This window comes from Corythoichthys intestinalis, chromosome 12 (genome assembly GCF_030265065.1).
Source record: "Corythoichthys intestinalis isolate RoL2023-P3 chromosome 12, ASM3026506v1, whole genome shotgun sequence".
Taxonomy (NCBI): domain Eukaryota; kingdom Metazoa; phylum Chordata; class Actinopteri; order Syngnathiformes; family Syngnathidae; genus Corythoichthys; species Corythoichthys intestinalis.
This window is the reverse complement of record NC_080406.1, coordinates 822,746-844,963: the sequence shown is the minus strand read 5'-3', so window position 1 is coordinate 844,963 and position 22,218 is coordinate 822,746. Positions and strand designations below refer to the sequence as shown.

The 22,218-nt window shown below is 42.0% G+C and overlaps 1 protein-coding gene across 3 annotated transcripts in view; it reads left to right on the top strand.

Annotated features, from left to right (window-relative positions):
• The window catches only part of itprid2 (ITPR interacting domain containing 2), a 46,307-nt gene that overhangs the window by 12,449 nt on the left and 11,640 nt on the right, over nucleotides 1–22,218 (top strand). For 2 of the 3 annotated variants that reach the window (XM_057852984.1, XM_057852985.1), the window contains exons 5-13: nucleotides 560–615; nucleotides 678–734; nucleotides 6,112–6,151; nucleotides 6,223–6,541; nucleotides 9,140–9,200; nucleotides 15,910–16,020; nucleotides 16,228–16,628; nucleotides 18,895–18,946; nucleotides 19,173–19,255. In XM_057852984.1, coding sequence (XP_057708967.1) covers nucleotides 560–615; nucleotides 678–734; nucleotides 6,112–6,151; nucleotides 6,223–6,541; nucleotides 9,140–9,200; nucleotides 15,910–16,020; nucleotides 16,228–16,628; nucleotides 18,895–18,946; nucleotides 19,173–19,255 — 1,180 coding nt within the window. The remainder of the gene's footprint in view (nucleotides 1–559; nucleotides 616–677; nucleotides 735–6,111; nucleotides 6,152–6,222; nucleotides 6,542–9,139; nucleotides 9,201–15,909; nucleotides 16,021–16,227; nucleotides 16,629–18,894; nucleotides 18,947–19,172; nucleotides 19,256–22,218) is intronic. The other variant, XM_057852986.1, reaches the window with a different exon arrangement.

Below are 22,218 nucleotides of genomic sequence, written 5' to 3'. Positions count from 1 at the left end.
TCTACCGAGTCAACAGTGGTATCGCGCGTCACGCTAGCGATCGGCGGTTGCCGCGGGGCCTAAAATGACCGCCTGTGCTGTGGCAATCTCGTGCGAAGGCGCCGGCTGTGCTACCTTGTCAATCAATGTGGGAAAACGCCACCACGCGCACGTTAAGTAAGTGATGAACTCATCGGTGACGGCGCTAAAGGTCCAATCCATTTGAAGTGGGAGCGCCTGCGTGTCGTTTCAAATGGATTGGACGTCTACCAGTGATGAACTCCTTTCATCGCCTCTGCTAACATGTCCTCAGGGCAGCCATCTTGGTAGGGACGACGATCTCGTCAAAGTCGAGGCGTTGACATTACTACTTTATTTCTCAAACGATTTTTATTGAATCAGTGACAAAGCATCTGCCGTTTACAGACAAGTTCATACAGTTCAAATAATGAGCTGAGATGAATTGTGAGATATCGCATTCCGAATAGGAATCAAAAGTGGTATTTAGCACACTTTTATTTGGACTGTACCATACTGAACTTTCACTGGCTCTTCCCAGTCATAGTTGCGTTTGTTTCAGGACGCCGCTGACCGCATCGCTGGACGATCAGAGCGCCAACGCGGCCACGGCCAAAGGTAAGCGCGTCCAGTCCGTGACAAAGTCACAAGATGGCGACTGAGCTTTGCCGCTTCCGCAGCCGGGGCGCCCAGGAACGGCTGCAGCTTCGAAGATGACCTTTCTCTGGGAGCTGAAGGTCAGTTGTTGACCGGTTGCACTTCCGCATCAATTCTTCAGCAGGCCCGAGAACCAAAAGTGGTATTTGCCATGTGGCAAAATGTTTTTTCCCATGTGCCATTTTTTTTGCCATGTGGCAAAATGGATTTTGCCATGTGGCAAAATGGATTTTTGCCATATGGCTTTTTTTTGCCATTTGGCAAAATTGATTTTGCCATGTGGCATTTTTTTTTTGCCATGTGGCATTTTTTGTCATGTAGCATCATTTTTGCCGTATGGCAAAATTGATTTTGCCATGTGGCAAAATGGATTTTTGCCATTGCCATTTTTTTGCCATGTGGCATTTTTTTGCTATGTAGCAAAATTGATTTTGCCATGTGGCTTTTTTTTTCGCCATGTGACAAAATGGATTTTTGCCATGCGGCATTTTTTTTGCCATGTGGCAAAATGGATTTTTGCCATGCGGCATTTTTTTTGCCTTGTGGCAAAATGGATTTTTGCCATGTGGCATTTTTTTCCCCATGTGGCAAAATGGATTTTTGCCATGTGGCATTTTTTTTTTTTTTCCATGTGGCAAAATGGATTTTTGCCATGTGGCATTTTTTTCCCCATGTGGCAAAATGGATTTTGCCATGTGGTATTTTTTTCCCATATGGCAAAATGGATTTTTGCCATGTGGCAGTTTTTTTGCCATGTGGCAAAATCAATTTTGCCAAGTTGCATTTTTTCCCACGTGACAAAATAGATTTTGCCATGTGGCTTTTTTTCCTTTTTTGCCATGTGGCAAAATGGGTTTTGGTTTGTTGCATTTTTTGGGGGAGTATGTGGCATTTTTTTTGTGATAAATGACAGTTCTGAAGGCCATGCACATCCATGCAATTGATGGCTATGCATGTCCAAATTTTCCATTCATTTTAAATGGCAGAAAAACGTGTAGCTGTGATTTTTGACCATACACTTTACATTACAGCTAATTGACATTCAACTGACACCCGAGTCAGGCTATGCCATTGACAGCTATGCACGTCCAAATTTTCCATTCATATTAAATGGAAGAAAAAATGTATGGCTGTGACTTTTGACCATACACTTTACATTACAGTGCACTGACATTCAATTGGCACCCAACTCAGGCTTTGCCATTGGCAGCTATGCCACGTAAAAAATGTCACATGGCAAAATCAATTTTGCCACATGGCAACGAAAAAATGCCACATGGCAAAGAAATGACACATGGCAAGAAAATGCCACATGGCAAAATCCCTTTTGACACATGACAAATACCAAATTTTGGTTCTCCCTCTCTCTCCAATTCTTTGCGACTTCCAATTCTTGGCAAGTCTTCCATTTTTATGACCTCATTGTTTTTCCTATCATCTCAATAGTTTTGCGGATGCTTAGCAAAGTATACCAGAAGTGACCAAGAAATGCCCCAAAATAATTAGAAAGTCATCAAAAATCAACAGAAGGTGACCCGTAAGTGCCCTTAAACCACGGGAAGTGATCCAAAATGAATAGATAGTGACCTGGAAATGGTCCAAAATCAACAGGAAGTGACCCGGGAATGCCCCAAAATCCTTAACAAGTGGCCTAAAACCTATAGAAATGACCCAAAATCAATAAAGTTATCAGTAAGTGCCCCAGAAAAAAAGGAAGTGACCCAGAAATGCCCCAAAATCAGGAAGTGACCAATCAACAGGCAGTGATCCAAAATGCACAGGAAGTGACCCGGGATTGCACTAAACCAACAGGAAATGACCCAAAATCAATATATGGTGACCTAGAAATGGTAGAAAATCAACAGGAAGTGATCCCCAAATCAACAAAGTGATCGTTAAGTGCCCCAGAACCAACAGGAAGTGGCCAACATCCCTGACGGATTAGACGTTTAGCGCCGTCCGTGGCGCCGAAAGCCGCTCGGTCTCCGGAGTTGCAAGTCTAGCCTGTGCGTGCGCGGTATGCATTTAGCCCGGAGAGGAAAGTCTTCGCGGGTAAAACAAAGGATTTCTCAGACGAGCCCGGACAAGCCGTAAAGAAGACAATTCATCTTTTCCGACGCAATCCTGCATCATTTCTATATCTTTTTCCAGTCACCATTACATGATTATTATGATCACGCCGCAGTTTAGAGTGCAATAGTAACTAGGGATCAGAGGTGGGTAGATTAGCCCAAAATTTGACTGGTTGCTTCAAAACAACATGACTCAAGTAAAAGTAGCCATCTAAAAAATAGAGATCGACCCATATGAGTTTTTTAGGACAGATACCGATTTTTGGAGCCAATATTTATAATGTTTAGGAAAAATAGAATAATGCAAAGACGGAACTTCATTGAAAAGCCTAAAGCATGGTTATGAAATCACACAAATGAAAAATTATACAGTAGCTCCAGAAGTGCCTGAATTTTCTAGACTCCCAAACCTCACTTTTGAAGTTGAATAAAAGCTTAGATAAATAGCTCTCTGGAAAAAAAGTACTCTTCCAAAAACAAGAAAAAGTTTAAAACATGTTACTGCCCCATCATGCCGCCTTCATAATGTCAATTATTTTTAAAGAAATATAACGTATAAAAATGGGGGCTGTCAAACGATTAAAATTTTTAATCCAGTTAATCACAGCTTAAAAATTAATCGTAATTAATCGCAATTCCAACAATCTCTAAAATATGCCATATTTTTCAGTAAATTATTGTTGGAATGGAAATATAAGACACAAGACGGATATATACATTCAACATACGGTACATAAGAACTGTATTTGTTTATCATAACAATAAATCCACAAAATGGCATTAACATTCTTTCTGTTGAAAAGCTCCACGGGTAGAAAGATAAATGTTACTACAAGTTATAGAAATTTTATATTAAAACTCCTCTTAATGTTTTCGTTTCTTGAACTACGTAAGGTAGTGATTGAAACACACCACTTTTTGCCTCTCGACTGACGCCGTCGTTTCCGGGTTCATTGTACCTTACGTTCATTTGAGTGTTGACTTCACAACGTACGAGACCTCTGATAGTTTGTATATTGTGACTAAATATTGCCATCTAGTGTATTTGTTGAGCTAAACGAAATGTTTGAATAGAGTTTGACCAAAGTCTGAGTAAGTTTTATATGTATTTTGCATAGCTTTTTGATTTGGAATGCCACTTCTCTTTGCATTGAGCGCTTTTCTTTTCGGGAACATTATTTTTTGAGAGATAGGAATATTCATTTTGTTGTGCTTTAACTAAATGATACTGTAGCGACTTAACTGTTCCGCCCAAATGCATGATGGGACGTTGGGCAACCATGACTGTCAGTGGTGGCTGCAAATGGTATGTCTTCTGCGTTGTGTTCAATGAAGCGTGTTAAGATAAAGATCATCGCCTGTCATTCTCCCCCACATTGCTCGCCATAATAGGTAGTTATGGTAGGTAGTTAATAGTTATGTTTGTTGTGAAAGAGTTGCCAAAGCTTATGCCAATAAACGGCGCGGTCCAATAAAAGCCGGTGTCCACTCGCATTTCTCTGCCTCTTAGCTCTCAATGTGCAAAAAAATGGCGTCATTGTAATCTGTTTGAGGCAATTCATGAGCGGGTCATTCCGTGCATGCGTTAAATGCGTCAAATATTTTAACGTGATTAATTTTAAAATTAATTACCGCCCGTTAACGCGATAAATTTGACAGCACTAATAAAAATGCTTGTCTTTATTAAATGCTTGATTAAGTCCAGTCAAATCCGCTCACTCACATGAAATGAGTTGCCACAGAACTGTAGTGTTTAACAAGCTAAATGATGATTGACCCATTTTGCGTCTTTGAAGGTAGCGCTGCTCCATCCAGTCTGATCAATATGTAAATTTAGAGGAATAAATTAGCCCAATGTCCCTAACAGAAGTCCACTAGCTTAAATGCTACGAATGCTAACGTATTTACAGTTCTCGTTGCAAATCACTCACAACAACTCCACAAACTGTAGCTCTAAACTTCATTTCAAATGCATACACAAACATGTATTAGCTGAAACAACTTACAGCCTGATGTGGGCCAAACCAGAGCGCAGCCGTGCCAGACGAGTCTGCGCCTCAGTCTTTGCGAGCTGTGAGTCCAGCCAGACCCAAAGCTGCCACCAGAGGGCAGAGTATCTTCCATCATCAAAACACAACACAATACAATACAGTGCTTTCAAACAAACCAGTTGGATATTTATTATGAGGTTTAGGGGTACTTAAAGCGTTCATTCCGACTTACGCCAAAATTCAGGTTATGTCGCCAGCGTAGGAATGGAACTCCTTCGTACTACCTATATAAGATTTTTAAGCACGCAAATGTAATAACTATGACATAAATGAGATGTAGAAAAGAAAACAATGATTTGTACTAGGGCTGTCAAACGATTAAAATTTTTAATCAAGTTAATCACAGCTTGAAAATTCATTAATCGTAATTCATCGTAATTAATCGCAATTCAGACCATCTATAAAATATGCCATATTTTTCTGTAAATTATTGTTGGAATGGAAAGCTAAGACACAAGACGGATATATACATTCAACATACTGTACATAAGTACTGCATTTGTTTATTATAACAATAAATCAACAAGATGGCGTTATCATTATTAACATTCTGTTAAAGCGATCCATGGATAGAAAGACTTGTAGTTCTTAAAAGATAAATGTTAGTACAAGTTATAGAAATTTTATATTAAAATAAAATTTGTAAAACTTTCAAACAAAAAATAAACTAGTAGCTCGCCATTGTTCAGCACCGGCAAATTCTCATGGTGCTGAAAACCATAAAATCAGTCGCACCCAGGCGCCAGCAGAGGCCGACAAAACTCCAAAAACACAAGTAACAAGTGCACATGACACTGTACTGTCATTTTTATCTGTTTGAGCGGGGCATGTGCGTTAATTGGGTCAAATATTTTAACATGATTAATTTAAAAAATCAATTACCGCCCGTTAACGCGATAATTTTGACAGCCCTAATTTGTACATGTATATATTCATATATCTTAACATTTTTACATTAGACTTCAGCGGCTCCTTCCTCTACTGGCAATGATGACGATGATGAAGAAACAAGGGAGTACCTCAAAAATTCACAAATAACTGAAACTGCAAATTTCGGAGCGCAAAATGGCGAGGGATCTCTGTATGTGTTATCAAGAGGAAATGACTGTAGTTTCGCCCAAAATTCAGAATAGGGTTTGTTCTTCACAAACCTACTCAAGTAAAATTCAAAGGTATGATGTGTTAAAACAATTTTTATTAGAAGTAAATTTTTCTCCAAAGAACAAAGGACATGTGATGCGCTATGACCTACCTCTGTGTAGAAGTAATGCTTCTCTTACTCGAGTAAAAATTCTTTTCGCTGCATTTATGGCCACAAAACGCTTTTTCCACAGCGGACCACCTTCAGTCCGGCAACAAGAAGACTTCATCCTGGTGAGTGGAAATCCGTCCGTCCGCTCGCGGCTAACCGCTTGACGTGTCGCCGACTTTTCGCCCCCCGTTAGCGGCGGTCTGGCCGCCGATCAGAAAAGGAGCCAGTACAAGGAGAAAGGACGAAGCATGAACTCCACCGGATCCGGAAAGAGCAGCAACGTGTCCAGGTGCGTCTCCGTCGGCTCGGCTCGGCTCGGTGCGTCGGTCCGGCGTCCCGCGAGCTCACGGGCGTCCCTCGACAGCGTGTCGGAGCTCCTGGACCTTTACGAGGAAGACCCCGAGGAGATCCTCCTCAATCTGGGTTTCGGGAGGGACGAGCCCGACATGTCGTCCAGGATCCCGGCCCGCTTCTTCAATGGCTCGTCGGCGGCGCGCGGCATCGACATCAAGGTACGCCAAAGTGTTGCTGTTGAGCCGTTTTAAAAGACGTCTCAGAAAGAAATTTTTTTTTTTTTTTTATGTTTAACAGTTAGACCAGTGGAATCAAATTAGCGGCAGAGGGCCAGATCCAGTTCGCCTCGTCGTTTTGAGTGGCCCGCCAAATTAAATCGATTTATCTAGAATTTTTGTAATCCAAAAATCGGACAATATTTACAGCCCCCCCCCCCCTTTAAAAAAAGTTTTTTGTTCTCCTCTGTTTTTTAATTTAATCCAAAAACAAAAAAACGATTCTGATTCCTCCCCCCTTTTTGTTCATCCGAAATTGAAAATAAATTAGATTCAAATGAAAACTAGTGAGTAAATTAAAAGATTTATGGAAATAATCCCCGGGTTACGATGTACCCTTTAGCCAGGCTGCCGGATTACCGCCAGCCAAATCGCCGGAACCGCGCTAGCGCAATTCCAACAACCCGGGCTGGCGCATCACCAACAACCTGGCCAAAAGGCCAAACTCCACCTGCATTTTAACCCCTTGTACTGACTCCATTTTAAAAGCTGGAAAAGGGCTAATGAAGGGAATAGTTACCTTTCTCGCACACACACCGTGTAACTGTTTGCATTAGTCTAACACATTCATTATAGTCAGGGGTGCACTTAAGTGGTCCGCATGCGCACACGGTACTGGACGTAGACAAACGCGCTGGCCCTCAACGGTTTCCATACGCTTTTGCGTACCGATGGCTGACCACTGTATTTGCGGCAGACACGAGAAAATAACTTCTCAAAATGTCGAAGAGGCAGGCCACACTGAGTAATTACTTCCGTGTTCCCCCACCCACGTCAAAAGACAGATAGACAACAGAGATGTCACCGGAGCTACCGAAAAAAAGGACTTTTGCTGAATAGTGGCTCCAGGAGGTAAAATGTGCCGTGAGAATCCCAATGTCGCCGATAAGAGCAGCGCATTTTATGTAGGGTCAAAGAATTTCAGCCATCCAAACTTTAAAAAGCACGAAAAAAACAGTTTGCTTAATTGCCACATGCTCTCTATCAATGCCAGACAGCACCCTACTCGCCCTATGGACAAGCGGCGGAATAAAGGTAATGAAAACAGCGCCATGCACTGACAAACGTGTTTTTGCTCGCATTTGACAAAGCTAAACATGCACGTTCAATGAGGTCTTATGAGGAGGACATCCCACTTTTAAAAAGGCTTGGAGTTAATGTGGGAGCCGCATAATGCCCTTTATTTTGAATTGGTGCTCTTTATTTCTTTACATTTCACTTCAAAGTAATGGCAATTTTGTTGTGCCAGTTGATGTTTATCAAGCATTAATTGTTAATATAAATAATTAAAGTTAATTGGCTCTAAGTAAAGCTTGTCATAAATTTATCGCATCAGGCGGGTCAGCTCTCAAGCTCAATGAGGACCAAGTCACATCTCCAGGTCCTCCTCTGAGAACCTGGGCAAAAAAATTATGTGCACCCCTGATTATAGTAAAACATTTAACCATAGTTTGAGGGACCTCACTCCATGCCCTTTGACACAGTAAAGTGGATCACCTTATCAGCCCTCGCCTGATAAGCGAAGGAAAGGACGTCAACGACTTTTCGGTGGGTCAGGGCGCCCTCGCCCTAACAAGACAACAAATTGATAGCGCGGCGTCTTAGACGTCAAGACATGCCTCAGTTGCCGTGGCAACCACGTCCCAGCCACGAAGGATGACGCACGAACTTGACCGCCCAAACCTGCCACAGAGGGATGAGCCCGAGACAACACCCAGGCCCGGCCCACTCCACCGCAGCTTTCAAAAGACTCAACATTTTAGTGAACAATGGTCGCTTCTCGGGGACATTTCGATCTATCCGTTGTTTTGCTGGCCTTGGATCCATTTTGCCTTGTTTTTTGACCATTTTCCACGAATACATTGTCAAGCTGTTTTCGGCGAGCCTTCTTTAAACCGTTCAAAATGGAGTCAGTACAAAAGGTTAACACCGGAGTGGACGCGCGGGATTTGTCCCTCCCGGTCGACTTGCTGGGGCGGCGCCAGCGGAACGCCATCTGGTTCGGCTGTCGCTGTTCCGGCGGCTTGGCCGGGGGGCCTAATTCCTTCACTTACCAACACAAGTTGACAATTTATTCCAAGTCGACAGCAATCGGACAGCAAGGCAAAAACGGCAAACAGCCCCAGACGAAGAGGAAGGCTGGATCCAGGGTCACCAAATCAACAGGTCAACAAAAGATTCCTGAGAAAAATGACAGCGATTAGTTCAACATTGTCTTTTAAAGTCGGATTTACATTTTTTTCCCTTTACATTGGAGAAAATAAAAAAGGACAATATTTGCTGCTTCCCATGGAAAAAAAGACAAATTTTTTTTTTTCAAGGCTAAAAAAGGATTTTGACATTCTGAGATGTTTTTCTTTTATTCTCCATAGCGTTTAAAATGTAACGGAGTCCACAAATTGCAACAAAATTGACCGATTAAAAAAAAAAACAAACTCAAATCAATCCACAAAAATGTTATTTTGACTAGTTTCCAGCTCTGATGCAAAAGCACCCAAATCTTGAAATGGTATTTTGACATGACTTGACCTGTACTTGCAGGTGTACCTGGGAGCTCAGCTTCAGCGCATGGAAGTGGAGAACCCCAACTACGCTCTGACAAGTCAGTGGCTCTTCTTACGTAACGCTCTCTCTGTCTCTCTCGCGTGATGCCAATTGCCACGACAACACAACACACACGGCAAACGTGTTTGGGCGCCTCTCTCTCTCTCTCACCCATACACACGCGCGCACATTTCCATAGTTCACTTGCGCAAACAAAGAAAGACGCGAACTAGTCGGTTGCCATTGAAGGAGCCTGCCTGCCTTCTTTTGTGTTTTTTTTTTTTGTGTCATCATTTTGACATATGCTTTTTTATGTTTTTTGTGGTAAACCTAAATTTTCAACAATTACAATTTTAGTTTTTTGAATTTCTTTGGCATAATGTGGTTAAGGTTATACACAATTCTGTCAGACAATGCGTAATTTCTCCCAGAAGATGATTGCAATTACAAATGCTTTGGTAGAAATAATCTTCGTTTGTTTTGCTTGCAATGAAAAAACACAAAATAGAATGAAAAAAAAAAAGAATAATTATCATTTTAGACAAAACCCCAAAAATAGGCGGGACAAAAGTATTGGCACCCTTTTAAAAAAATCATGTGATGCTTCTCTAATTTGTGTCATTAGCAGCACCTGTTACTTACCTGTGGCACATAACAGTTGGTGGCAATTACTAAATCACACTTGCAGCCAGTTAAAATGGATTAAAGTTGACTCAACCTCTCTCCTGTGTGTACCACATTGAGCGTGGAAAAAGAAGACCAAAGAACTTTCTGAGGACTTGAGAAGCAAAATTGTGAGGACGCATGGGCAATCCCAAGGCTGAAGTCCATCTCCAAAGACCTGAATGTTCCTGTGTCTACCTTGCGTAGTGTCATCAATAAGTGTAAAGCCCACGGCACTGTGGCTAACCTCCCTAGATGTGTACGGAAAAGAAAAATTGACGAGAGATTTCAATGAAAGATTGTGCGGATGCTGGATAACGAACCTCGACGAACATCCAAACAAGTTCAAGCTGTCCTGCCGTCCCAGGGTACGACAGTGTCAACCCGTACTATCCGTCGGCGTCTGAATGAAAAGGGACCCTACCCAGGAAGACCCCACTTCTGACCCAGAGACATAAAAAAGCCAGGCTGGACTTACCTGAGAAAGCCACAAACGTTTTGGAAGAAAGTTGTCTGTTCAGATGAGATAAAAGTAGCGCTTTTTGAGAAAAGGCATTAACATAGAGTTTACAGGGGGAAAAAAAAAACGTGGCCTTCAAAGAAAAGAACACAGTCCCCACAGTCAAAGATGGCGGAGGTTCCCTGATGTTTTGGGGTTGCTTTGCTACCTCTGGCACTGGACTGCTTGACCGTGTGCATGACATTATAAAGACTACCAACAAATTTTGCAGCATAATGTAGAAAGCTGGGTCTCCTTCAGAGGTTATGGGTCTTCCAGCAGGACAATGACCCAAAACACACTTCAAAAAGCACTTGAGAGAAAGCACTGGAGACTTCTAAAGTGGCCAGACCTGAACACCTGCGGAGAAATGGCACCCTTTAAATCTCAGAGACCTAGAGCAGTTGGCCAAAGAAGAATTGTAAGAAACTCATTGATGCATACCAGAAGCAGTTGTCCGCAGTTATTTTGTCTAAAGGTTGTGCTACCAAGTATTAGGCTGAGGGTGCCAATACTTTTGTCCGGCCCATTTCCGAAGTTTTGTTTAAAATGATAATGATTTCATTTTTTTTGGCATTCCCTTTTGTGTTTTTTCATTGCAAGCAAAATCAATGGAGAAGTCGAGCATTATCTGACAGAATTGCAGGGGTGCCAATACTTTTGGCCAGCCAAGTGTAGGTGATAGTACAGTATAATGAGAACAGTTCATATGGATAACTTTGTGCTGAGAAAAAAATACCATTGTTTCAATAACAAATCAAACATCGTAAGCAGTTACTCACAAAGTGACTCGTTATTGTTTTATTTTATTTTTTATTATTGAGTATTTTTGAAAAGACAATTTTATGAACGTCAAAGTTCGGGCGGCGCAATTATTTTTAGAAAAGTATATCTGCGGTTTGACAAAAGCCTGGATGTCGTCCGGAACATTCTGGCCGCGCCGCGTCCGTTCCCGGGACGCTTACGTAACGAAGCGCCCGCCTTGATTTACGTGTCTAATTCTGAAGGCCCTCCTCGCTCCTCTCCTCTTCGGGAGGGGAGGCTTCTCCAAATCCGGTCCTCGGACCACATGTTAGTCCTTTCACGGGTAGTTAAGCCACAGAGAATTGTTCCAGGATAAAGTCATATAAAATATGACTGCAAGCTAATTATGAGCTCATTTGAAAGTCAACGCCCCTACCACTTTGTAGTGCTAATAATTTTATTAGGAAAAAAAAAAAACTTCGAGTCAAATTTTGCTGCTCGGAGGATTCATTTAATTAGTGTGGCCTTGTCCTGGTTTGCATTTAGTTTTATTAGGGCTGTCAAAATCATCGCATTAACGGGCGGTAATTAGTTTTGAAAATGAACCGCATTAAAATATTTGAAGCAATTAACGCACATGCCCCGCTCAAACAGATTAAAATGACAGCAGTGTCATGCCTACTTGTTACTTGTGTTTTTTGTCTCCCTCTGCTGGCGCTTTGGTGCGACTGATTTTATGCACCATGAGCATTGTGTAATTATTGACATCAACAATGGCGAGCTACTAGTTTATTTTTTGATTGAAAATTTTACAAATTTTAATCAAACGAAAACATGAAGAGGGGGTTTTAATATAAAATTTCTATAACTTGTACTAAGATTTATCTTTTAAGAACCAAAAGTCTTTCTATCCATGGATCGCTTTAACAGAATGTTAATGCCATCTTGTTGTTTTATTGTTATAATAAACAAATACAGGAACTATGTACAGTATCCGTCTTGTGTCTTATCCTTCCATTCCAACAATAATTTACAGAAAAATATGGCATATTTTAGAGATGGTTTGAATTGTTATTAATTACGATTAATTAATTTTCAAGCTGTGATTACCTCGATTAAAAATTTTAATCGTTTGACAGCCCTAAGTTTTATTGATTTGGGCGTATAGACTGCCCTCTAGTGGCAACAGTGAATATGACATAACTCGTCTAGCATGACTGAATCCAACCGCTCGCTGATAAGAGAAAAAACAAGTTAGCATTTTATAGCATTTAAGCTAGCAGACTTTTGCTATGCAAGTTAGCCAGTTGTTCTTTTGTTGTACTTAGATACTCATTCATTTTTTTTTAAACTGTTTGAGGCCAAGCCATAGACTTCATTATTGTATTGACGAGTCACATTCGTCAGCCACCGCGCAATGCCTTCGAGTAGGGAGCTGTCCTACAGTTTGCTTCAGTTATTCGCGGTCCAACGTCGGATTTAGGTTGAAAATGTACAAAAGCTGTACCGCAGTCAAACAGGAAGGATTGTCTCAGGAGTGATTTGTTCGAGGATTCAAGGTCATTATGATATTTTTCGTACCATGCATGCATTTTGAAACTTTGTGAAAAAAATCAATAGGAGAAATAAGCTGCTACAGTATTGGCATTATATACTTGCCAATATTTATGTAAAATAACTGCTAACTGCCCGGGGTTTTTTGCTTTTAACGCACAACTGAGACTGTTTTACGTCCATATCTATAAAGAATTCAGGGATTTAAGCATTTATTCACAAGGATTTTCAACAAAAAAAGCTCTTTGTTTACATACGGCGCCCGCTAATTTCCTGACTGACCAACCTCATAGTTTGCAATATTTACGTTAAAAAAATGCTACCTGAACTGCTTTTTTGCTTTTAACCAAGAGCTGAGACTGTTTTACGTCTACATCTATAAAGAGTTCAGGGATTTAAGCATTTATTCCCAGGGAATTTCACCGGAAAAGCTGCCACATTGACTGACAGACTAGCATCGTACTTTGACATATTTACATCAAATAAATGCTAACTGCAAACTAACTGCACTTTTTTTTTTTTGTTGCTTTTTGACCAAGAAACGAGACTGTTTTACGTCCATATCTATAAAGAATTCAGGGATTTAAGCATTTATTCACAAGAATTTTCACCGTGGCCCTTGTCCCGTCAATATCATTATGACGTCTATGGCTAAGCTGTTTTCATGTATTTTTAAATGCATTTATTACTCTTGTGAAATGTAAGTGCAGTTCTGCATTGTTTAAAGTGCCTATGACAGGATAAAACAAAGTCTTAAAAAGCATAATGATGTGAATTAGAATCATATTTGGAGACAATTCGACTATTTACAACAATTTGGCAAAGCGCAGATAACGAGAAATGAGTCTTTTAATCTGCCCTTTAGCCCCTGCCTTTCATTATAGCACTCTAGCGTCCCTAGCGGGAGGATGACGTCGGCAGGGTCACGAGTTCATCTGATTTAGAATTCAGCCCGTTGGGGGGGATTCAGAACGGGGGAAATGCGACAGAGCATCAAAATGTCATGATTATTTCAATCTCTCTATGCCAATATTTTGTCAAGACATTCTTTTTAGTATTTTTCCCTAATTGCTAAATAAATGTTATGGTCATGACCAGTGTTGTTATTTTACTTTAAAAAAATAAAGTAATTAATTACAGTTACAAATTACTTCTCCCAAAAAGTAATTGCGTTAGTAACTCAGTTACCTTAATTTAAGAGTAATTAGTTACTTGGCAAAGTAACTAGTGATAATTTTCATGTTTTTTGTTTTTCTCAAAAAAAAAAAAAAAAAGGACACACAATGTGAAGTTTAAAGGTTTTTTGGGACAATTGGCCCTAGCCCAATTCTTTACCCTCCACTTAACTAGACATAAGCGATAACTAGATAGTAACCTTTGCTATGTGTGGAAGTCATTTCAAGTTGTTAAAATTGCTCCCGCTATTGCATTAGTTCCCTTCTGTCTACTTTCAACATGTGTAAGTTTTAAAACTGTTTCATCATTTAAAGATCGATTTAAGTCAAGATTTTGCCGATTTAGGAGCATTTTAGATAAAAAGTTACTTAGGTTCGCTAGGAAGGATCTCTACAACAGAGCCTTTGAGAGGTCTACTGCTTTAAGATGGCGGCTGTTTACTAACGCATGTAGTCCTTAAAACATGTTGCCAATGCACCCTTGTCTATCATTTGCATCTAGTTCTATAATATGTGATATCTACTGTATCATGTGGGCGTAGTTTGTAGTCTACAGTCAGGTATTATTGGAGCCACCTAGCATCGCGTTTGCAACGGCGTCTTCCCCACTCCTGCTCTGCTCTTTCGTCTCTGTGAGTCCGTCTCTCTGACTTTTTTTATTCAACCAACTTAGTAATGCATAGTAACGCACGCCTTTCCCGCCTCAGTAATGCCAACGGCGTTGCCAAGCTGAGAAAAGTAATTAATTAAATTACTCGCTACTGAAAAAAATAACGCCGTTAGTAACGCCGTTATTAACAACACTGGACATGACAAATAACAGTCTTGTACTAAATGTAATATGAAATATTAAAAATGCATTTCTTCAGTACGACATGGCAAAATGACTCCATAATGGTCAAAACTGTAGACTTCTTGCACCTCCTGACTATATTTTATGCCACCGGAGTTAGTCTGGCTTTTGTCCTTTCCCTGACCCGGCTTCAGAGAGTGTAAACAAACCATGAGGCGTGACAGCAAGCCAACATGCTAACCCGAACCAAGCGGCGTTTCAAAGTCTTAATCTTGCTTTTTGAAGCGAAAAACCTGATAAAACTACACGGCGGCAGGGTTGTCGATTGTCTTCACTGATGGCAACCCCTACTCCACCACCAGCTCGTCATTCCCCTGCTGTGGGCAGGAGAGCTTATTTGCCGGGAAAGCAGCTGCAGAATGACCGCCGAACAAACCGGCCGACGTTGGAGGAGCGCGTAGCTGCCCGAGCCCGTCCCGAGGATAGTGGTCTATTGCTGGTGTTCTGCCAAATTTTGCACCCCTATAATATTTTGCTCCCAAAGCTGTTGTGGCCGTGAGTAACACCTCTTTTACATTCAGATGTACTCTCAATGTTATCCACAGGTGCTAAATAAACAAGTAATATTGCAAAGTTGCAATTTCTGATGGGGTACAAAATTTGACAGAACACAGAGTACACAAAGAGGGCAATAAGCCGAGTATAACGCTCTCTGGCGGACAAGCGAAGAGTACCGAGGGGGGGGTGCGACAAGCCGTCACCCGACTGGCATTCTCGGTGGACAAGGAGCATTGTCAGGCGTAAAATGCAAGCCACCTCCGTATTGAAACGTGTGCCGTGATCCCAGTATTTGACATGATACAAAACACGGTGTTTACTCACTTCCTCATAAGTCCAATGGTCCCACACTTATTTTGGCCATTCTCTGAGGGTGAACGGCCCTTTTTTAAACCCAAAAAGGCTCACACGCCTCTCCCTGGTGCAGCAACAAAACCCTGCAGCACATTTTGCTGGCGTGATGTGAAAAATAAACTAATGAATCTGCAAAATCGGCTGAATCCGCAGTTCATATGCCGTATTGTGAGATGCCGACCCAGGTGATGTCACATTCGCATTCGTCCTCAACCTGAGACTGGAGCTGGAAGTCACTCATTTTCATGGCGCGGGATTCAAACATTGAATAAATAAAATGATCACTTCCGCACACATCCAAGTGGCATAAAATACTGCGTGAAATATGAAGTAAACATGCTTTTTGCTTTCATAGGCACTTTAATGCTGTAATTTTCTGCACCGCGCGGCGCTTATCTAAACAACGTCCGTCTGTGCGCCGCTCCAGGTCGCTTCCGACAGATCGAGGTGTTGACGACGGTGGCCAATCAGTTCATCCAGCTTTACGGTCACGTCTCCGGTCAGCCCGTCCAGAGCGTCAACGGCAGCAAGGATCAAGGTAACCGCAGTCGTAAGGTTCCGGTGGAGTACGAGAAACACGTAGCTAGTCATTAAACTCATCGTCCGCTATTGACGTCCGGTCCATTTGAAGTGGGAGGGTTGGCTTCCGTTTCAAATGGATTGGACCTGTCCTAGTGATCATCTCGGTTTAAGATAGACATCTGTCATTGTCGATGATGCTGAAAGAGTAAACTTTTGGCCGTAGGCGGAGAAGGAGAGGTCATCAAAGACCAGTCGGCGCCGCCGTCGCTTTTTCAGAGGAAAAACTCTGCTCAGAACGTGGCCGACCGTCTGAGGAAGAGGCTGAGCAAGAACAACCTACTATCGGCGGCGTCCCAAGCCGCCGCGTCCGCCGCCGAGTCGGCCCCGCCCGCCCCCCTTGACGGGCGGGACGCCGTCGACAACCAGCACGCCGAGAAGAACGTCCGCAAGAAAGACGGACGCTCTCTGGAGACCGTCACCGAGGAGGGGGAACAACGCCCGAGCGTCCCCCCTGTTCAAAATGGCCACAGGTCTGCCCCGGAGGTGGTCCCGCCCCCTCTGGCCCCGCCCCTTCTTGCCCAGCTGCGTACGGTGACTGCGGCTGACTCTTTTGATATGGAGGAGGTACGTATATCCGGCAGATGGATGCCAACATTTCCACTTAAAAAAATTGGCGTTGGACTTTTGCTCAAGCCCTGATAGGGCGCTACTATGAATTCCAGAGAATGACAACTTGTGGGTGTCCTTAATCAGGGTTTATTTTGCATTGTTTTTTGCCATGTGGCAAAAGGGATTTTTCCATGTGGCAAAATTGATTTTGCTATGTGGCAAAATGGATTTTGCCATGTGGCATTTTTTTACCATTTGGCATTTTTTGCTATGTGGTAAAACTGATTTTGCCATGTGTCATTTTATGCCACATGGCAAAATCCATTTACCACATGGCAAATGCCACTTTTGGTTCTCTGCCCTGCTGTGAAAATGGCCAAATTGGAGGCCATAACATGCCATGTGGCATTTTTCTTTTTTTCACTTTTTCCACATGGCAAAAAAAATCCAAATGGCAAAATTAAAATGCCACATGGTAAAATCTGTTTTGCCACATTGCAAAAAAATGCCTCATGGCAAAATCCATTTTGCCACATTGCAAATACCACTTTTGGTTCTTGGCCCTGCAGTGAAAATGGCCAATTTGGAGGCAATAACATGCCGTGTGGCATTTTTCTTTTTTCAATTTTTCCACATGGCAGAAAAATTCAAAATGGCAAAATCTATTATGCCAGATGGCAAAAAAATGCCACATGGCAAAATCCATTTTGCCAAATGACAAAAAAAAATGCCACATGGCAAAATCCATTTTGCCACATTGCAAATACCACTTTTGGTTCTCGGCCCTGACAATGGCCAATTTGGAGGCCATAACATGCTCGAAATCTCACTAAAATTTGCACATACATGCGGCTTGGCGTACATTTGGATCATTTTGCAAAAAATACATGACAAAATGGCTCAGTGGCGCCCTCTTGAATTTTTCAAAAAGGCCTCTCCTATTTGTTTTCTTTTTCAACATTGGGTGAGTGGGGTGCCAAAGTCAGCCATTTTTTGGCAACAAGCAAAATTCATTCAATGACTAATAACTCCCTGATCCAAGGTGCAGTCTTTTTCATTACTGGCTTATATGAGAGGTATCCCAGCCTGAACAGGACTGCAGTAAAATATTACTCATTAGGCCTGGCACCCCCTGCTGGGGACAAGAATCACCCTTTTTAATTGACAGTCTCCTCCTCCAAGGGAAAAAACATCAATTGACCGGAAACCTGCATCAAAGGAGCCTTAAGACTTTTGTTCAGGTGTCTAATGAAAAATATTGAGGTTTTGTTGAAGCAGACTGGTCCAAACAGGAAAGTGAAAATGAAAGTCACCATTTTGTCTCGCCACAAATTTTGAACAGTCATAACTTGGCAGATATACAACATATCTGCGCCAAACTTTCCGTGCTTGGTGAGAGTTGGTTTCGTGTAGGTGTTATTTGCATCAAACATACAGTGCCACCTAGTGGCAACAGAAAGTTACTTATTGGTTACTCATTGTAGTTACAAGATCTTTTGTTATAGTACATTTTAAGGCCTACTGTATGTCAACATGTCTCTGTATGTTGCCATGACAACCCTTTGTTCGCCACTAAAAGGAAGTGGATTTCTTCAGGCAGCTTACAGAGCCACGAAAATTAGCACACGTAGTCAAATTGGCCTAATTCGAAGATTGATTTTGGTTTTGAATAAGGGCGTGGCTGCAAAGCTTGGTAGTGCCTCCTTTTTTTTCTCCTAGGTGTGTGACTGTATTTGTAATCCCAAAAAGAGGTAAGTTTTGAGCATGTTAGGTTCTCATGAGATGATGAGAGAGGGGCGATCTGCCACCACCCTGACCTGCGTGCTGTCCGAGTTGCGCCAAACTGTGAGGGCCTATTTAGTCTTGCTTGCAGGCCTAGTAATGATTTTTTTTCTTTTTCGTGACTTTTTGACCTTTTTTTTTTTGCCAGACAACTTTTCCATTCCTCTTTATGACTTTTTCACCTTCATATTTGTCAAATTTTCCCAAAGATTTGACCCTTTTATCAATTTCTCTGATTTTCTTTCTTGCCTTTTATATTGTTTTTATCATTGCTTTTTTTCTTACTCTTGTTTTCTCAGCTTTTCAGGCTGTTGTCAAATGTTTTTTGTAATGTGGCCTTTATGTAACTGTTCTGCCAACTTTGTCTGGACTTAATCTGATTACTGCAGACGCTTCCACATTGTCATCTTCTTCCTTTCCTTTCTCCTCCGGGCTTCTGTCTTTCTTTCCCCTCCCGTTGGTTCCTGTTGTAAAAGTTGCGCGTCTCGTCTCGCCTCAGATTCAGAGCAACGAGGACGACGCTCTCCTGTCCAGAACGTCCCGAAGCTCAGGTGAGAAGCGCTTGATATTCTCCCGACGCGGCTGTTTGATTTCACTTTCTGGCCCCGGAGGAAATTTCCATGTCGTCAATCTCTTACATAAGTCGGCGAGCCGTAAAGCGCCTGTCAGGACGGCTTGACGGGTCGCAGGGACGGCGCCCCTGATGCCGTCCGCGCGAGAGCGCCCTCTGCCGGACGGACGCGGTAACGCTGCCTTTTTTTGTTGTTGTTTGGCTAGATCTACTGAGGACGGCCAGCCAGCAGTCAGACAGCAGCGGCTTTGCCGAGGAGACGTCGTCCGCCGACGCCGCCAACCTCAAGGTGACCCCCGTCTGATCGTATGGCGTCCTTCTGCAAATGAGTTTATCACAAGTTGACGTCCGCTACGTTTGAAGTGGGAGGGTGGCATATGCAGTAATTACACTGTTTCAAAAAATAAAGGGAACACTAAAGTAACACCTTGTAGATTTGAATGGATGAAATACTTTAGTAGTGTGTTTTACCACTTTCATTTTGAGTATAACTCCAAATCCGGACCTCCATGGGTTGATACATTTGATTTTCATGGATATTTTTTGTGTAATTTTGTTGTCAGCACATTCTGACGATGGAAAGAACAAAGTATTTCATGAAAAATTTTCATTCATATCTTCAAAGTGTTACTTTCGTTGGCACCCCTGCAATTCTGTCAGATAATGCTGAATTTCTCCCAGAAAATGATTGCAATTACTAATGCTTTGGTAGTAATATCTTCATTTATTTTGCTTGCAAGAGAATGAAAACTAAACTAAATCATCATCATTTTACACAAAACTCCAAAAACGGGCCGGACAAAAGTAGTGGTACCCTCAGCCTAATACTTGGTAGCACAACCTTAATACAAAATAACTGCAAACAACCACTTCGGGTATCCATCAATGAGTTTTGCAATATTCTGCTGGAATGTTTGGCCATTCTTCTTTGGCCAACTGCTCCAGGTCTCTGAGATTTGAAGGGCGCCATTTTCAGATCTCTCCACAGGTGTTCTATGGGATTCAGGTCTGGCCCCTTTAGAAGTCTCCAGTGCTTTCTCGCAAACCATTTTCGAGTGCTTTTGGGTCATTGTCCTGCTGGAAGACCCATGACCTCTGAGGGAGACCCAGCTTTCTACATTATGCGGCAAAATTTGTTGGTAGTCTTCATTATGTCATGCGCACGGTCAAGCAGTACAGTGCCAGAGGCAGCAATGCAACCCCAAAAATCAGGGAACCTCCGCCATGTTTGACTGTGGGGACAGTGTTCTTTTCCTTGAAGACCTAATTTTTTTTCCTATAAACTCGATGTTGATGCCTTTTTTTGCCTTTTTGTCTCATCTGAACAGAAAACATTCTTCCATAACGTTTTTGGCTTTCTCAGGTAAGTTTTGGCAAACTCCAGCCTGGCTTTTTTATGCCTCTGACCCAGAAATGGGGTCTTCCTCTGTATCCTACCATAAAGTCCCTTTTCATTCAAATGCCGACGGACAGTACGGGGTGACACGGTTGTACCTTTGGACTGTGGGACAGCTTGAACTTGTTTGGATGTTCATCGAGGTTCTTTATCCACCATCCGCACAATCTTTCGTTGAAATCTCTCGGCAAATTTTCTTTCCCGTCCACATCTAGGGAGGTTAGCCACAGTGCCGTGAGCTTTACGCATATAGATGACACTGCGCACGGTAGACACAGGAACATTCAGGTATTTGGAGATGGACTTGTAGCCTTGAGATTGCCCATGCTTCCTCACAATTTTGCTTCTCAAGTCCTCAGAAAGTTCTTTGGTGTCAAGGTGCGCGGGTAATGTGGACCCAAGTGCAGGGAAAACAAAGTGGGGAGGCAGACCGGCAGTGGAAAATGATTTAATTCAGGCTAACAAAAGATGGGGAAGCAAAAAACACAGAAACAAACAAAACTCAGGTCACTAACAAAAGGCTTGATATCAAAAACTTACTTCGAGGAACACAAGGGTTTGGATGGAGAAAACTGCTGGGAGAAGACGCTGACATGCACATGGACACTGACAATGACGCAGCAAGGAGTGAAAAGAAACTGGGAGCTTATTCAGTATACACACACAGACAAGGGGTAACGAGACATAAAGGAACAGGTGGGTGACACAGAAGGATGCAGGTTGGAGGATACACTAGGAGCAGGTACAATAGGTGAAATCAATGGGCCATCACAGGGACACACTAGGAGGGAACCAACACAAAACCTAACATTTGGTCTTCTTTCTTTTCTCCATGCTCAATGTGGTACACACAGGACAGAGGTTGAGTCAACTTAAATCTATTTTAACTGGCTGCAAGTGTGATTTAGTTATTGCCACCACCTGTTATGTGCCACAGGTAAATAACAGGTGCTGTTAATTACACAAATTAGAGAAGCGTCACATGACTTTTGAAAGGGTGCCAATACTTTTGTCCGGCCCATTTTTGTGTAAAATGATGTTATTTTTTTTTTTTTATTCTCTTTTGTGTTTTTTCATTGCAAGCTAAATAAATGAAGATATTACTACCAAAGCATTTGTAAGTTCAATCATTTTCTGGGAGAAATTGGGCATGATCTGACAGAATTGCAGTGGAGCCAATACCTTTGGCCAGCACTGTATAAGTCAATTGAAAAATACAACAGAAAATTGGAAAAATTTGTATAATTCAAGGGGGAAAAAATAAAACAATACTGTAGAAACAAAGATATAAAATGAAATATTTTTAAATACCATTTAAAAATTAAAGAACTTTTTTTCGGGGGGGGCGGGGGGGTGTCTATTCTCATGATGTCGTTTGCCTGGCACAAAAAGCCCTCCACTGGAATGACAGCGACAACACTGCTGCCACCTACTGTAATGGATGTGCAATTACACTTAATTCTAGTACAGCCAAGAATAAAGCATATTCCCAAGAGAAACGCACGCGCCCCCCCCGTATCGCACCCGACCCACTATTTGAGAAGCACCGCTTAAAGGGAACCACAGATAAAAAAAAGACTTGTGGTTCCTAAAATATACATGTTTGTATGAGCTGTAACAATTTGATTTTAAACCCCGTGTTGATGTTTTTCTAAAATGTGTAAAAGTAAAACTGGTAGGTCGCCATTGTTGTTGACGCCGCAATGCACCGTGGGCGGTGACATCAAAGGGCGGTACTGCCGTGCTTTCAGAGTATGACTCTAGTTACATAAACACGTCATCTGTTCAGCCCTTTCAATTTGAGGCCGAGAGGAACATTCATAAGCTGTCAAAATTTCACAAAATGAGCAGCAAAA